The following is a 17,651-nucleotide window of genomic DNA, read 5'->3' as shown; positions in this document are numbered from 1 at the left end:
CGCCTGCGTCGGGCGGGCGGGCCCAGCTGGTAACCGCCGAGTGGCCGGAGCGCGGGGCGGGGCCGAGGCGGCAGGCGCCCGGGCGAGCAGGGCTGGGAGGGGTCCTGGGCCAGAGGTTGGGGCTGGGGCTGTGCCCGCCTGCGAGCCGGAACCCAGGGAGCGAGTGAGGTGGAGTGGGGCGGGGCGGACTGGGGCGGACTGGGGCGGACTGGGGCGGGGCCGAGCTAGAGATGGGGCGCCGAGGCGCTGGGACCCGACGGTGAGCTCATCTTTCGTGGGGAGAGCTGAGTTCTGGGGGCGCCAGAGCGGAGGCGGAGACGGAGACGTGAAGGCGGGGCTGAGTGGGCGGAAGAGAGCCTTGGCTGAGGTGAGGCCCAGAAGCGGGAATTGAGAGATGGAGGCTGCACCTGAGGGACATAGTTGGGACAGGACCTGTTTTCCAAATGCCAGACTGCTACAATTTGTCCAGTTCCTCTTGGTTTGTCTTTTGGGGGCAGCCTTAAGTCGTCCCACTGCTCCTCCTCATTACACTGCCCAGTTACCTCAGGTCCAGGTGCTGCTCCGATTTCCTCTTTGTCCAGCCCTGGGATACCTGCCCTGTGGTCACACAAGTGAAAGTGCTTGGCCACTTAGTCTACTGTGCAATGTCTCTCTTACGACTCTTTGCTCTTTTTGTTTCAGAAAACCTTGAGTCTTGGTACAATGTGTTTGACTTCTTTAAGGGCAGAAAGGGTGGGAGAAGGAGAAGTAAACCTCTAATCTTTGGTCCTCTCCAAGAATGAAATGACACTTGGTTTTTCCATTATTTTACAGACATGGCCACCAGTCACCCTGTAGGACACGTGCAACTGCCCCGAGCGGATGCCATTCGTTCACGTCTCATTGATACTTTCTCTCTCATCGAGCATCTGCAAGGCTTGAGCCAAGCTGTGCCACGACACACTATCCGAGAGATAGTTGGTCAGCAGCCTGTTTCTTAACTACCATAGATTTAAGTCTCCTCACCACACCCTCCAAAGTGTAGAAAGCAGCGACCATTTTAAGGGTGAAAAATTCAGGGAAGATTGGCTTGCTTGCTAGTTTGTAAATGATATCAAACTTGATAAATCAAAGGCTTTGTAAAGAAAGCTTTGAGCCCAGGAGATCGCTCACTTTTAGGCTTAGGATAACTACTAGCCCTGGCCAACTTGGAAGTTTCTATTTCCAAGACACTAAAAATTCTGAGGGTTGAACCTGCTGCCTTTATTCTTGGGCATGGACAGTGTTGGTCGTAAGTGATAAATTAGCTGGTATTCCAAACTAATGTTAATTGCAGTGAGAAAGAACAGCAAGGCAAGCCTCTGCACTAGGGGACCCATGATGTAACCAGTATCCCTGGCCCTGGTCCTGCCTGTTCTTCATATCCCCCAGAGACTTCTCTTTATATGTATCCACTGTCCCTTTTAATTTTTGGTCTAGATCCTTCCCGTCAAAAGAAGGTTATGTTGGGAGATCAACACCAGCTGGTGCGATTCTCCATAAAGCCTCGACATACAGGACAAATTACACACGGCCGGAGGCTGATGAGCAGGCTTCGAGTGCGCTGCAGTCAGAGGCCACCTCTTTCCTTGTGGGCTGGATGGGTCCTTGAGTGTATCCTTTTGTGCCCCTCATTTTTAATCGTATGCCTTTACTGCCTCTCTTGCCTTATCATCTGCCCTTAGACTTATTTTCCCTTTTCCAAACTCCCATTTTCTTCTAATCCTCACTGGTTCTCTTCTTGCCCTTATGATACCACCTGTATAAGAAAGAATTCCACTCTGTATGTTTCCTTAAGAGAAAACAGGTCCTCTCTTCACAAACTTCATCATCTTTCTCATCTTTTTGAATACGATTGTACTGATGGTTGAAATAGGTGAGAACTGAGAACTGACATTGGATGGAAGAGGAAGTGGCTGTGGGTAATTTTTCCTATAAATTGATCATTTTTAAATTTTTGAATGTTATTTGAATTGTGATAGAGACAATTATATTAAGTCTTGGAGTAGGATTTATGCAACTGCTAAGATGTTGAAATATTTGAAGGGCTCTCTAGAGTGGTAGATATAAAGTAATCTAGACACAGAGTATAATAGACTTATGGGCAACCAAAGATGTGAAGACCAGTTATATTTCTTATGTCAGTTTAGTTTAATAGTTGTTTAAATTAGCCTTTTGTATTAGAGATATTAGTGCCTATCAGTGAGTGATGCAACATTTACATTTTTTACAAGTATATTCAATGTTAAGTCCAAATAAGCTCACAAAGAATGTAAAGTTAGCTACAACTAAAATATTAGATGAGCCAAAAAATGATTAAAGAGTAAATGATTCTAAAATCAGTCCTAGGGGCACCTGGGTGGCTCAGTGGGTTAAAGCCTCTGCCTTTGACTCGGGTCATGATCCCATGGTCCTGGGATCGAGCCCCGCATCGGACTCTCTGCTTGGTGGGGAGCCTGCTTCCTCCTCTCTCTCTGCCTGCCTCTCTGCCTACTTGTCTTTTCTGTCTGTCAAATAAATAAATAAAATCTTTTTAAAATTTTTAAAAAATGAAATGTATTAAAAGCAAAAGAACATCTGAAAAATCAATGGCTCATTTGATTATCATCTCAAACTGCTCAGAATTGATGAAAAGGGAGCTCCTGGGTGGCTCAGATGGTTAGGTGTTTGCCTTCAGCTCAGGTAATGATTTCCAGGTCCCGGGATCGAGGCCCACGTTGGGCTTCCAGCTCAGCAGGGAGTCTGCTTCTTCCTCTCCCTCTGCCTCTCCTTCTGCTTGTGCTCTGTCTCGTTCTCTCTCAAATGAATAAATAAAATATGTATTAAAAAAATGATGAAAAGGACAGTAGAAATACTTACTCCTTGTTTCATCCTCATTGTTTCAGGGAATTTTCCCACTTTAAGGTTTTTTGTTTTTTTGTTTTAGACTTATTAAAAAATATATATATATATTTTTTTGACAGACAGAGATCACAAGTAGGCAGAGAGACAGAGAGAGAAAGGGAAACAGGCCCCCTGCTGAGCAGAGAGCCCAATGCAGGCCTCTGTGGGGCTCAACCCTAGAACCCTGAGATCATTATCTTAGCCAAAGGCAGAGGCTTAACCCACTGAGCCACCCAGGCACCCTGGAGTTTTCCTATTTTAAAATGGTCTTTTAATGCAATCAGCTCAAAGATATTTAAATATATACAATAGTACTTGATACCCACTACAGTGTGCTATATACTTTGAAGTACTTATTCTTTTTAGAGAGAGGGAGAAAGAGTGTGCATGCGTGTGGAGAGGGGAATGACAGAGGGAGAGGGAGAGAATCTCAAGCAGCCTCCATTCCTCAGCGATGGCTTGCAGCATGGTGTGCGGCTTGATCTCACAACCCCGAGATAATGACCTGATCAAAAGTCAGATGTTTAACCAACTGAGCCACGCAGGCACACCTGTATCTTGACGTATTTTATTTTCTCCCCATTGTGGTGAGGATTTTGAAGTAAGTCACCCTTATTTCCTATTTCTTGTATAATAACTGGCATGTATTTGTGGTGTTAAGGGTATAGTCTTAAGCCTTGGAATAAAGTAAACAACCATAAATGTCAGGATTTCCTGGATCTAATGGACAAATAAAAATAGAATAGCACTAACCATTCTAGTTGGTAAAACAGTTGGATATGAAACGTGATCACTGTGCTACAGGATAGGTAGATTCCTTGAGTGGCCATTATCTGACAAGTTCAGCAAAATTGTATCTTATTAAATACATTCTCATGGTAGAAAGGCAGTAGGGATTTTGCAAAGGCAAAGAATTTGTGACTAACAGATGTCTTTGAACAGACCAATTCATGTGATAAACATTGAGACTGTTTAAGTTTTTTTAAAAAAACAATTTTCCAGATCATAGAGAATGTTGTTATAGATAGGGGAAAAAATAGTAATTAACAAACAGTTCTATAGATCAAAGCTCCCCATCCTTTTCTTTTCTTTTCTTTTCTTTTTTTTTTAAGAGAGAGTATACATGCTGGTGGGAGTTGGAAGGTTATTAAGCAGGCTCCAAGCCCAGCCCAGGGCCTGAACATGGGACTCCATCTCATGACTCTGAGATCATGACCTGAGCTAAAATCAAAAGAGTTAGGTGCTTAACCAACTAAACCACCCAGGTGCCCCATCCCCAGTATTTATGGTCTTGTGATTTTGTTTCCCAGTAATACAACTATAAACTTGTAAACCTCCTTAGGAGTTTAATCATTCCATTAGTTCTCTATGAGAAAAAGAAGCAAGTTGAAGTAGAAGTAATATTTCAGACTAGCATATTATTAAATATTGTATTCTAAAGTGTATAATATACTTTAAAAAATTATAACGTTAGCACATTTTTACATTTGCCATTTTGTAAGTGATTCCTGCTGTTTTTAAATATATGAAAAAAATAAAGGAAATATATGATTTATCCATAAGTGAATTTTTTAAAAAAGATTTATTTATTTGACAGACAGAGATCACAGAAGGAGAGAGAGAGAGAGAGAGAGGAGGACGCAGGCTCCCTGCTGAGCAGAGAGCCCAATGTGGGGCTCTATCCCAGGACCCTGGGATCATGACCCGAGTGGAAGGCAGAGGCTTAACCCACTGAGCCACCCAGGCGCCCCCAAAGTGAATTTTTAAAGGCCATTATATATTGTTTGGCTCAGGGATCAGATATATTTATTTTATATATTATATGTTTTTTAATTTAAGTTTTCGTTCTTTTTAAAACATTGAGATATAATTGACATATAACATTAATTTCAGGTTTACAGCATTATGTATTATATGTTAAGTACATCTTATATGTTAAGGTGTGGAGAAAATTTAATTATGTTTTACGGTATAAAAAAAATTTACTTTTACAATGATATTGGTAATTCTACTATTCACTTTAAACATCAGTTGGCTTATTTTTATTATTTTCACATTTTGTTTCCAAATGATGAGAGGGAGAAAAGAAAGATTTGACTCATTTGCAATCCATTTTCTGAAAATAACACATTGCAAGTGTGAATAGTCCTTATTTCCAACAACAACAAAAAAATTCATGTATAACGTCATTATAATTTTTTACATTGATTTTGAGGTTTTAGAGATATCTTGATGTGCTATATATAAGAATAATTCTGCAAGTTTATCTCAAGATGGTCTTCATCAGAGTCTATAAATTGCATTCATCTGATCAAATACTTTATATAGCGTTAGTGTTCCTTACTTCATAATGAGCCAAATCTTCTTTCTTTTCTCCTCTCATCATTTAAAAAAAATATAATATTTGTGCACAAATGAATTTTTAAGTGACATTATTTGTTGTTTGGTGTGGGGATCAAATGTGTTTTATGTATTATGTTTTTTTTAATTTTTTTTATTTTTTTTTAAAGATTTTATTTATTTATTTGACAGAGAGAGATCACAAGTAGGTAGAGAGGCAGGCAGAGAGAGAGAGAGAGGGAAGCAGGCTTCCTGCGGAGCAGGGAGCCCGATGCGGGGCTCGATCCCAGGACCCTGAGATCATGACCCAAGCCAAAGGCAGCAGCCCAAACCACTGAGCCACCCAGGCGCCCCTGTTTTTATTTTTTTTGTATTGTATGTTTTTAAATTTAATATTATGGATATAACCAGCCAAAAAACGGTTACAATTTCAAACTATTTGACTGTCAAAATTGACAGCAGTTTGTGTTGTTCAGAGTGATTGAATATGTTCTTGTAATCTCCATTAACTGCCAAGGATATCAGTCATAGTGTACTTGGAGGCTCTCAGATTGTTCTGTTTTAAAGGGAAACATATTAGGGGTACCTGGATGGCTCAGCCATTAAGCATCTGCCTTTGGCTCTGGTCATGATCCCAGGGTCTTAGGATGGAGCCCCACATGGGGCTCCTTGCTCGGTGGGAAGACTGCTTCTCCCTCTCCTACTCCCCCTGCTTGTGTTCCCTCTCTCCCTGTCTCCCTCTGTCAAATAAATAAATACAATCTTTAAAAAAAGAGAGAGAAACATATTAAATTATTATTTAACTTTTAAGCCTATTTTGATTTCAGTGTTTTTTTTTTCCCTACCGCGTGGTATACATCCATTAAATGCATAAAAGAAATGAAGAGGGTTGAAAGATGAAGGCAGTAAACTGAGGAATAGCAATTAGCAGATAATAGGGTTTTAGAGAGAATGTATAGGATTTAATTTTCTTCCCAGGACAAAATCAGTTTTAGAGAAGAATGGGAAAGTTTTAAAAACTAACAAATAGGGCGCCTGGGTGGCTCAGTTAGTTAGTTAAGCGACTGCCTTTGGCTCAGGTTACGATCCTGGAGTCCCGCATTGGGCTCCCAGCTCCATGGGGAGTCTGCTTCTCCCTCTGATCTTCTCCCCTCTCACGCATTCTCACTCTCTCTCTCTCTCTCTCAAACAAATAAATAAAATCTTAAAAAAAAAAAAAAACTAACAAAGAACCAAATAATTTTTTAAAAGATTTTATTTATTTATTTGCCAGAGAGAGCACCAGCAGGGGGAGCAGCAGGCAGAGGGAGAGGCAGGCTCCTCGCTGTGCAGGCAAACCTATATGGGACTCCATCTCAGGGCCCTGGGATCATGACCTGAGCCAAGGCAAAGGTTAACTGACTGAGCCACCCAGGCATCCTAAGAACCAAATAATTTCTTGTTATAGCTCAGTATGTCTCATGAATCTGGCTTCTTGTTCATACTTCCTTATCAAAGACTTTTTACATATCATGGCCCTACATTTTCATTCTTTTCTTAAGGCCCATAGCTTCTTTGTGAAGTTTGGGACTGTAGTGCCAGTGTAGCAGAAGAGTGGTGGTAGTGAAGAGAGCAATCCCTTGGTTACTGTCTGACCCCCGAGTGGAAAGGCAGTGACTTGCAGCTGTTAGGCATATTGATACCAGCAGGGAGAAGAGTTGTAGCTGTTTTTCATGGTCCATTCTTTCCTTTCCTGTATTTCACAGGTTGAAAAAAAATCAATGTTAAGAAAAACAAGGAAAAATGGAACAGCAATGGGCACACTGTGGTTTATAATAGTTTCTGATCATTCTGTACCCTTTGGTTTCCCAGTTCCTTAACCTTTATTCATCCTTTGCTCTACTCTCACAGAATTGCTTGAATCCTCAAATACCAAATTGTGGTCGCTCAAGCTGACTCTGGAGGTGGCAGCTTGGTTCATCTTGCTTATTTTCATCTTGGAGATCCTTCTTATGTGGATATCCAGCTTTTTCCTCTTCTGGAAGAATGCCTGGAATGTCTTTGACTTTGTTGTCACCATATTGGTAAAGATAAATATCCTGAGGATTAGTTTGGTGGGTTAAGGAATGAGCCTAGGTCAATCAAAATGACAAGGAAAGTTAATTAGATCACAAGAAGAATGTCATTATTTTGATATTTTTTAAAAAATTTCAGTCAGTCTTTGCAGGAGTTGTTGGTAGTAGTAGCAAGACAGAATTTAACCACAACATTACCCCAGCAAGAACAGCTACCAGTTACTAAGCACTTATTAAGTGCCAGGCACCATTCTAAGTGTTTTTCATGTTCTAAGTATTTTCTCACCACTTGAGCTCCACAACAACCCAATGAGATAAGCACTGTGCTTATCCCCTTTGAAGTGCAGGGTTTTAAGTAATTTAGTAGAGGAAGGCTTAATTGGAAATAGTCCTCAGAGAATGCTGTTCAAGGGATAATGCCCAAGGAACTATGAAGAAGATGAGATAGGGGTAACTGTGAAGAAGAAGGGGTAACTGTGCATGGGTGCTTTGGGTACATTTTACTCATAATCTGTGTGTTTCCCACAGTCCCTGCTTCCGGAAGTTGTGGTGCTGGTGGGGGTAACAGGCCAGTCTGTGTGGCTCCAGTTGCTGAGGATCTGCCGGGTGCTAAGGTCTCTCAAACTCTTTGCACGATTCCGTCAAATTCGAGTCATTATTTTGGCCCTGGTGAGGGCTCTCAAGGTGATTTGACTGTTGCAGCTAAACCAACTGGGCAGGGTGGATAAATATGGGAATTTAACATAAAACAAGGCTGGGTGGATCAAAGAGGGATGTATGAAATGTCACTGGATGAGAAAGGGCTGGGGACAGGTGCTGTGGTATAGAGATAACTGGACTTGGGAGTGGAAGTGAGGGTTTTTTTTGGGGGGGGGATTTCCAGGGTGGGCTTAACTCTGCTGTAGGTAGAATCAGCCTAGTTTGGCCTGCCTCTGACTCAAGGTCATGGCCTCTAGAGCATGACCTTCCTCCTGATGTTGCTGCTCATCTTCTTCTACATTTTTGCTGTGACTGGTGTCTACTTCTTTGAGGATTACACCCGTTCAACTCGCCAGGACCTGGAGTACCCCATGTTCTTCTCGTAGGCAGGACGGGGGTGGGGGAGAATTGAGGGTGGGGGGAAAGAGTTTGGGCAAGAGACTGGAAAGCTAGTCCAAAGTAAGTAATACAAAAAGTATGGTCTATTGTAAGGAACTGGAATAGAACACAGTAAGGAGAAAAAAGAAAGCAAAGGAATACTGAGTAATAGTAGCCCTGATTTTGAGGAAAGGGTGACTAGTTCCAGGTTTGCTCTGGATTTTGAAATTGAAACATCCCCTCCTCAGCCATTTTTAGATAGTAGTATACTCCAGTGCCTAAGCTCTGGTTTCTATACTCACTTACCTCTTGAAAAGTGGAAATAATAGTAGCACTACCTCATCGGAGTATAGGAATAAGAGTAATGCATTTTTGCACTTAGCACAGATTTTGACACAATGTAAGTGATACACAGGCTACTATGACTCTGAAGTCACTGGTTTTACCTCAAAGGCTAGGTGTGGTTACACGTGCACACACCTAGATTAATTCAAAAGTAAAATCCTGATAAGATCTTTGTCTAGAGAAGGGGTGATTGCCAGTAGATAGTCAGTTGGATTTAGATGAAATAATGTTATTCATGAATTGGAATCCAATCTTGTCAGCACCTCTTAGGTATCAGACTAAGAGGTAGCTTTGTAAGAGTATTGAGTTGGGAGAGTCCTAAATTTTCATCTAATGCAGGCTCTGATATTTTCAATAAATTGTATATGGAAGACTAGGAAGGAGGGACGCCTGGGTGGCTCAGTTGGTTAAGCAGCTGCCTTCGGCTCAGGTCATGATCCCAGCGTCCTGGGATGGAGTCCCACATCGGGCTCCTTGCTCAGCAGGGAGCCTGCTTCTCCCTCTGCCTCTGCCTCTGCCTGCCATTCTGTCTGCCTGTGCTTGCTCTCTCCCCCTCTCTCTCTCTGATAAATAAATAAAATTAAAAAAAAAAAAAAGACTAGGAAGGAAAGAAGGAAAATTCAGATACCTTCCTGAGATCTTTTGTGGCACATTCATTATTATTCATTATTTGGGATCACATGTTTATGTCACATACCTATCCATTTACTTAAGAATGACTTCATACCAAGGAACTAAATAGGAACAATGTTTGCTAAATTTTTTTTTCCTTAAGATTTATTTGACAGAGAGAGAGAGAGATCACAGGTAGGCAGAGAGGCAGGCACAGAGAGAGGGGGAAGCAGGCTCCCCGCTGAGCAGAGAGCCTGATGCGGGACTCGATCCCAGGACCCTGAGATCATGACATGAGCGGAAGGCAGAGGCTTAACCCACTGAGCCACCCAGGCACCCCGATGTTTGCTAAATTTTTAAGTGATCTTCTGTTCGATGAAGTCCATAGGACAGTGAAGAATGAACTTAGAAAAAACATATGTAGCTGGTGATTCATTCAATCTTTAAAAATTCAGCCAGTACCTATTTACTAAGCACCTTCTATGTTCCAGGCAATAATGGAATAGTGAGAGATATTTATGGATTATTCAGGATAAAGGAAAACCTAACAAAACAACTGCAAACTGAAGAATGCTTAGCTAAAAAGTTGTTAGAAAAGAAGCCAAAGTCAGAGCAAACTACAAAGAAATGTTCTTATGCTGCTTTAAGAGTAAGAAAATACTGTTTCTTAGAGATTTAGATCTCTGTTCTGTCTGTACTCATACCTCCTTTCTCTATAGGGACCTGCTGAATTCCCTCGTGACAGTGTTCATCCTCTTCACCATGGACCATTGGTATGCACTGCTTCAGGATATCTGGAAGGTTCCTGAAGTCAGCCGTGCCTTCAGCAGCATCTATGTCATCCTTTGGTTGTTACTTGGTTCCATTATCTTTCGAAACATTATAGTAGCCATGATGGGTAAGCACAGAAGAGAGGAAACTTGGTTGTGAGGGGTGGCTAGGAAGAAATTAGGATGAAAGGTAGGATTGGGAGATTATGCATAGAGAGAACCTGAGGTAGCAGGAAGGCTTGGGGCCTGAAATGGATATTTCACTTGGTTTCTCCCCACCCAAGCCCTCTCTCCAGGTCTAGTCACCACAATCTCCCAACTCCTAATGGCCCTTTGGGGCAGTTACTAACTTCCAGAATATCAGGAATGAGCTGAACGAGGAGATCACACATCTGGAGGTTCAGCATAAAGCTGACATATTCAAGCGGCAGATTATCCAAAGGTCTGCTGCCCCATTTTCAAACTCAAGTTTAGTTCTGAAGGGTATCCTAACCTCATTCCCTGTTTCCATTCCTTGGCCTTGAACCCATTATTCCCTTCTCTTCCACAGAAGATTTGCCCCAGGGTTAGAATTCCCCAGCTCTCAAATATTGCCTGATTCTTTATCCACTCTTGGGACTTTCCTACTCTTTTTCACCTCTTACATCAATGTGTTCTCCTCAGTTTTCTTCACTTTATGGTCTGAATTGTTTTCTTTTTCCCTTCCATGCTCCTGCATCAGTATAACTCTCTTCACTCTTCTGTGTTTTTTGCTTTGCAGGAGACAAAACCTGTCCCCTGAGGTAATGAGGTCAAGCATAAGCAAAGTGGATACCAGGTTAGGAGTGTAAATGTGAACTGGGATGGACAAATGTGAAGGAAGAGAGGGTAGAAAACCAAAGACAAAGGTTGACTTTGAGAGATAATCCATTTATTCAATAACTATTTATTGTAGTAGGTTAAGTGGTGGCCCCCCAAAAGAAATATCCATGTTCTAACCTCTGAACCTGTGAACATGATTTTATTTGGTAAAGGGGTCTTTACAGATGCAATTAAGGATCTTGAGATGCAATCATCCTGGAATATCCAGGTAGGCCTTAAATGCAGTGAAAAAGTCCTTTATAAAAGACAGAAGAGGAGAAGACATAGACATTGAAGAAGAGAAGATGTGAAGATGGACATAGAAATTAGAGAATTGGAGTCATGCAACCACAAGCCAAAGGAAGCCAATGAATGCTAGGCAACTGCCAGAAGCTAAAGGAAGTAAGGAATCATCTCCCCTAGTAGTTCCAGAGGGAGTATGGTCCTGAAGACAACTTGATATCAGACTTCTGTCTCCCAGAATTGTGAGAGAATAAGTTTCTGTTATTTTAAGCTACCAAGTTTGTGGTAATTTATTACAGCAGTGATAGGAAACTAATACAAATACCTTCTATGAAACAGATGTTATTCTAGACCCTGAGTGCTCAGCAGTGGACGATAGCAGTGGACAAAAGCAGAAAGAAAAACAAGAAATTCATTCAAGAAATAATTATTTTAGGGGCACCTGGCTGACTCACTTGGCAGGGTGTGTGACTCTTGATCTTGGGGTCATGAGTTCAAACCCCACATTGAGCAATAATAATTATTATTTATATAAGCTTTTTTTAATTAAGTAAACTCTGCACACAATGTGGAGCTTCATCTCATGACCCCAAGATTGAGTCAAATGCTCTACTAACTGAGCCAATTAGGCGCCCCAAGAAATAAATATTGAATACCCATTAGGAGCTTGGGCTATATCAGTGAACAAAATAGGCAATAATGCCTGTTATGGAGCTTACATACCGTGGGGTGGGGGGAGATGAGACAATAAACAATATATAAATGAGTAAGTTAATATATTAAAATATGATAAGCATTATGAAAAAAATAGAATAGGTGAAAAGGGATTGGAATATAGGGTGGGGATTGCAGATGGGTTATAATTTTTTTTTAAGATTTTATTTATTTGACAGACAGAAGTCACAAGTGGGCAGAGAGAGAGAGAGAGAGAGGAGGAAGCAGGTTCTCCACTGAGCAGAGAGCCTGATGTGGGGATCGATCCCAGGACCCTGGGATCATGACCTGAGCTGAAGGCAGAGACCTAACCCACTGAACCACCCAGATGCCCCATGGGTTATAATTTTAAACAAGGTAGTCAGTATGGCTGCATTTAAAAGGTGACATTTGGGGGCGCCTGGGTGGCTCAGTGGATTAAGCCGCTGCCTTTGGCTCAGGTCGTGATCTCGGTGTCCTGGGATCGAGCCCCGTATCGGGCTCTTTGCTCAGCGGGAGCCTGCTTCTCTCTCTCTCTCTCTGCCTGACTCTCCACCTACTTGTGATCTCTCTCTCTGTCAAATAAATAAATAAAATCTTTAAAAGGTGACATTTGGTCTATGCTACCTAAAGCAATCTACATATTTAATGCAATTCCTATCAAAATACCATCCATTTTTTTCAAAGAAAGGGAACAACCCTAAAATTTATATGGAACCAGAAAAGACCTTGAATAGCCAAAGGAATATTGAAAAAGAAAGCCAGAGTTGGTAGCATCACAATTCTGGACTTCAAGCTCTATTACAAATCTGTTATCATCAAGACAGCATGGTACTGGCACAAAAAGAGACAAATAGATCAATGGAACAGAATAGAGAGCCCAGAAATAGACCCTCAACTCTATGGTCAACTAATCTTTGACAAAGCAGGAAAGAATGTCCAATGGAAAAAACACAGCCTCTTCAATAAATGGTGTTGGAAAAATTGCAGCCACATGTAGAAAATGAAATTGGACCATTTCCTTACACCACACACAAAAATAGACTCAAAATGGATAAAGGACCTCAATGTGAGAAAGGAATCAATCAAAATCCTTGAGGAGAACACAGGCAGCAACCTCTTTGACCTCAACCGCAGCAACATCTTCCTAGGAACATCGCCAAAGGCAGGGGAAGCAAGGACAAAAAATGAACTATTGGGATTTCATCAAGATCAAAAGCTTTTGCACAGCAAAGAAAACAGTTAACAAAATCAAAAGACAACTGACAGAATGGGAGAAGATGTTTGCAAAGGACATATCAGATAAAGGGCTAGTGTCCAAAATCTATAAAGAGCTTAGCAAACTCACCACCCAAAGAACAAATAATCCAATCAAGAAATGGGCAGAAGACATGAACAGACATTTCTGCAAAGAAGACATCCAGATGGCCAACAGACACATGAAAAAGTGCTCCACATCACTCGGTATCAGGGAAATACAAATCAAAACCACAATGAGGTATCACCTCACACCAGTCAGAATGGCTAAAATTAACAAGTTAGGAAATGACAGATGCTGGCGAGGATGTGGAGAAAGGGGAACCCTCCTACACTGTTGGTGAGAATGCAAGCTGGTGCAACACTCTGGAAAACAGCTTGGAGGTTCCTCAAAATGTTGACAATAGAACTACCCTATGACCCAGCAATTGCACTACTGGGTATTTACCCTAAAGATACAAACGTAGTGATCCAAAGGGGCACGTGCACCCGAATGTTTATAGCAGCAATGTCTACAATAGCCAAACTATGGAAAGAACCTAGATGTCCATCAACAGATGAATAGATAAAGAAGATGTGGTATATACACAATGGAGTACTATGCAGCCATCAAAAGAAATGAAATCTTGCCATTTGTGATGACATGGATAGAACTAGAGGGTATCATGCTTAGCAAAATAAGTCAATCGGAGAAAGACAACTATCATATGATCTCCCTGATATGAGGAAGTGGAGATGCACATGGGGGGGTTAAGGGGGTAGGAGAAGAATAAATGGAATAAGATGGGATTGGGAGGGAGACAAACCATAAGTGACTCTTAATCTCACAAAACAAACTGAGGGTTGCTCGGGGGAGGGGGGTTTTGAAAGGGGGGTGGGGTTATGGACATTGGGGAGGGTATGTGCTATGGTGAGTGCTGTGAAGTGTTAAACCTGGCGATTCCCAGACATGTACCCCTGGGGATAAAAATACATTATATGTTTATAAAAAAATAAAAATTAAAAAATTAAAAATAAAATAAAAATAAAAGGTGACATTTGAACAAAGACATGGAAGAGGGAAGGGGATTACTGTGTTGAAATCTGTGGGAAGAGTGTTATAGGCAGAGGGAATAGCTGATGTGTTTGAAAAACAGCAAAAAAACCACTGACAATAGTAGGGTTACCAGTGGGGGAGAGTGACAGAAGATGAGGTCAGAGAGATAATGGGCACCTGATCTTATAGGGCTATGAGGGCCACTGTGGAGACTTAGACTTTCACTCTAAGTGGAATGGAGAGCCACAAAGTAGAGCAGTGATATGAAGACAGATTAAGACAGATTACTCTCTCTCAGGTGCCTGGGTGGCTCAGTTAAGTTGCTGCCTTCGGCCCAGATCATGAACCCAGGGTCCTGGGATCAAGCCCCGCATTGGTCTCCTTGCTCAGTGGGGAGCCTGCTTCACCCTTTCCTACCGACTCATGATCTCTCTTACAAATAAATAAATTAAAAAAAAATAAGAAGAAGGACTACTCTGGTTGCTATGCTGATGATGCACAGTAGAAGAATGGGAAGAAGCAGAGAGATGAGTTAGAAGGCTAAAGCTATCCAGGCAAGAGGTGATGATGGCTCAGATAAGAGTGATACCAGTGAGAAAAGATGTATTTTTAAGGTAGAATCAAGAGGATTTCTTGGTGAATTGGATGGAGTATAAGAGAAGAGTTGAGAATGACTCCAAAGTTTTGGCCAGAGTAGTTAGAAGGATAGATTAGCTGAGATGGGGAAGATGTGAGTAGAAGAGGTTTGATAGGCAAAGAGTTCATTCTGGCTTGAATTTGAGATGTCTATTAGACATTCAGGTGCTGATATGTGAGTAAAAGTTGAATATTCAAGTCAAGATTGAGGAGCGAAATCTGGACTAGAGGTTTAAATTTGCATTTAGAAGACATTTAAACTCAGAAGAGATCACCAAGGAGTGACTGTAGATGAGGAAGATAAAAAGTCCAAGAGCTATGGCTTGGGGCCTCTCAAGAGATAGAACCAAGGGGGCAAAGCTATAGTTGTGGTTAAATGGGCATAGACCTGGGCACCTGGGTGGCTCAGTGGGTTAAAACCTCTGCCTTTGGCTCGGGTCATGGTCTCAGGGTCCTGGGTTCCAGCCCCACACTGGGTTCTCTGCTCAGCAGGGAGCCTGCTTCCCTTCCTCTCTTTCTGCCTGCCTCTCTGCCTACTTGTGATCTCTGTCTGTCAAATGAATAAATTAAAAAAAAAAATCTTAGAAAAAAAAAAAAGAAATGGGCATAGACCTACAGAGCAAGGAGTTAAAACTTAGCAAAATAAGGTGGAGTGTAGAATGTGGAAGCCTGAGTAAAATGGAACACAGAAGCTATGTGGTGAGGGGCACTAATAGATACTACACGGGATCGTTGAAGTCAGAGGTGCTTAAAAGCTCGAATTTTGGGAGTGGTTGGGCCCTCATGACCTTAAGTCCCAGCTTCAGGGGATGGCAAGGGTCATGGCCAGCATAATGAAAGAACTAGCCACATCTCATAAACGTATTTGAAGGAATAAAATTTCTCCTTTCACTTATAGAGATCCCAATCAACAAAGGAAATCTTTGGTCTTACCAGCAGCTTTTGAAGAAGAGTCTAAACACAGTGCTGATGAAGAGGGTTCAAGAACATCTGCACTGAAAATAGAAAAGTTTTCATCAAAAATGAAAAAGTCCCCATCTTCCTCCTCCTCCTCCTCTTCCTACTCATCTTCATCTTCCTATTATTCCTCCTCTTCTGAATCCAGACATCTAGACCCCATCGGTAAGCAGAGTCTCTTTCATTTGAATTCAGACTCCTCGAGGAGACATCCCAGTCTTAATAGGAGTTCTCCCACTGTATCTACTCCCAGTTTTCTCCACTAGTCTGATTTTCTGGTCTTAATTGCTTTCTTTGTGCTTTTGTTCATTTCCCCTGTACTTCCACTTCACTTTGGGTAAGTGTGGCTGTGGCTGTCTTTGCTTACTATAAAAAGCAGTCTCTTGGTGATGTTCCCTTTTCCTTCCCTGATTCCTGTTTACTCTTGCATCCCTGCTTTCCCCCCACATGATAGGATCTATTAGCTCTTACCCAACTTCCACAGATCTAGACATGTGTTTAAGAAGCATTCCTCCCTCCAGGTCAGTTGGACTGGGAGACTCATGTGCACCAGAATCTGCCTGGACTAATGGAAATGGATCAGGATGACCGTGTTGTTTGGCCCAGAGATTCACTCTTCCGATATTTTGAGTTGCTAGAAAAGCTTCAGTATAACTTAGAGGAGCGTAAACGATTGCAGCAGTTTGCAGGTATGGATTTAGAGCAGTCATGGGACCCAGGGGTTAAGTACATTAGAGTAGCATGGTGGAATAACATATAACTGGGGAGAAGGAGAAGGGTGTCCACTATTTCAGCATTTCAGCCTGTGAATTTCCACCTCACGCTTAAAAATGTGATTCCTTGGTTTGATATGTCACATTCTTATGTCCTGATTTTTTATAATCTAGAGAGAACCTGAAGCTTTGCTTCTCCAGTAGGGAAAACCTAAATGCTATGAGGTCTGAGAGTTTGTTTCCCAATTGCAGTTGTTGGATGCTAGGATAAGGTGGGCTCTTGCTCCATTTGTGCAGTCCACTACCTTTTGGACCTGTTTCTGCTCTCTCAAGGGCATATTTCAGACCTGAGTGGTAGGGCCTCAACCTCAAATTGGGTAGCAATGGGGATTAGACAGTGAGCAGAGAGCTCACAAGTGCCCACTGCTCCCAGCTCCCAAAAGAGGTTTATGAATTAAATATTTTTCTTCTTATCAGCCCCTTCTAGTGTCAGCCTAGGCAAAGAGAAGTATGTACATTATTTAAATAGTAGAGTTAATTTAAGTGGAAAACTACTTGCTCAAAATTCTTTCCCCTAAAGTTTACCACTGAGAGATGAATTGGGGTTAATAAATTCTCCCTCTAAAAATACAAAAACTGGAAAAGTTAAGGGTCATTTTTTATAACTTAACAGAGAGTATTGTTGTCTTACTCATATCTAATTGAAATTAGCTCAATGTGAAAGTAACAATAAGGGAAGAAGAATGTGTGCGTGATAGGCACAGGAGGGCAATTAGAGGAATTTACACCAGTGAAATATGGAATTTAGAGCAGGATGTCACTGACAGGCTTTGCCTGCTTCAGGTTAATCCTACTCGTTCCAATTGTCCAACCCACTTGTTCTCTGGGTAGAAACAGGGTGAAAGAGAGGAGAAGGAGCAAAGTAGCTTCTTTAATCTGGGTTAATTCATCTATGGCAAAGAGTACTGACTCATAGAGCTTAATGAAAGTAAAAGGTTTTCTGTGGGGACCTAGAACCCAGAGAAGCAGGGTCTACAGGCATTTGGATGTCCTGAAGACTGCCTCACAGTCTTATTTCTTTACAGTGCAAGCACTGATGAACTTTGAAGACAAGTAAAGCTGACAATGGATGGCTTCAATTTCTTTGGCAAAAAATTAATGAAAAGAAGAGTTGGAA

The 17,651-nt window shown here is 41.7% G+C and overlaps 1 protein-coding gene across 1 annotated transcript; it reads left to right on the top strand.

The window, feature by feature from the left end:
* The first annotated feature begins 76 nt into the window (after positions 1–76).
* On the top strand, positions 77–17,651 carry CATSPER2 (cation channel sperm associated 2). Its single transcript, XM_059372705.1, has 13 exons — positions 77–168; positions 814–960; positions 1,459–1,632; positions 1,826–1,894; positions 7,132–7,304; positions 7,824–7,979; positions 8,252–8,376; positions 10,049–10,227; positions 10,442–10,541; positions 10,860–10,916; positions 15,703–15,926; positions 16,283–16,450; positions 17,560–17,651. Exons 2-13 carry the CDS (start codon positions 816–818, stop codon positions 17,589–17,591), a joined length of 1,602 nt encoding a protein of 533 aa, XP_059228688.1. The 5' UTR covers positions 77–168; positions 814–815; the 3' UTR covers positions 17,592–17,651.

The sequence above is a fragment of the Mustela nigripes genome, chromosome 13 (genome assembly GCF_022355385.1).
Source record: "Mustela nigripes isolate SB6536 chromosome 13, MUSNIG.SB6536, whole genome shotgun sequence".
In the NCBI taxonomy this organism is placed as follows: domain Eukaryota; kingdom Metazoa; phylum Chordata; class Mammalia; order Carnivora; family Mustelidae; genus Mustela; species Mustela nigripes.
Note: the sequence above shows the minus strand (reverse complement) of the source record. Positions and strands in the feature narration are given on the sequence as shown.

Excerpts from the sequence above, each read along its gene's own strand:
- CATSPER2 (XM_059372705.1), top strand. The coding sequence starts at position 816 with ATGGCCACCAGTCACCCTGTAGGACACGTGCAACTGCCCCGAGCGGAT. Across the intron at positions 961-1,458 it reads CACTATCCGAGAGATAGTTG|ATCCTTCCCGTCAAAAGAAG; the intron begins GTCAGCAGCCTG and ends TTTTTGGTCTAG. Across the intron at positions 7,305-7,823 it reads ACTTTGTTGTCACCATATTG|TCCCTGCTTCCGGAAGTTGT; the intron begins GTAAAGATAAAT and ends TGTTTCCCACAG.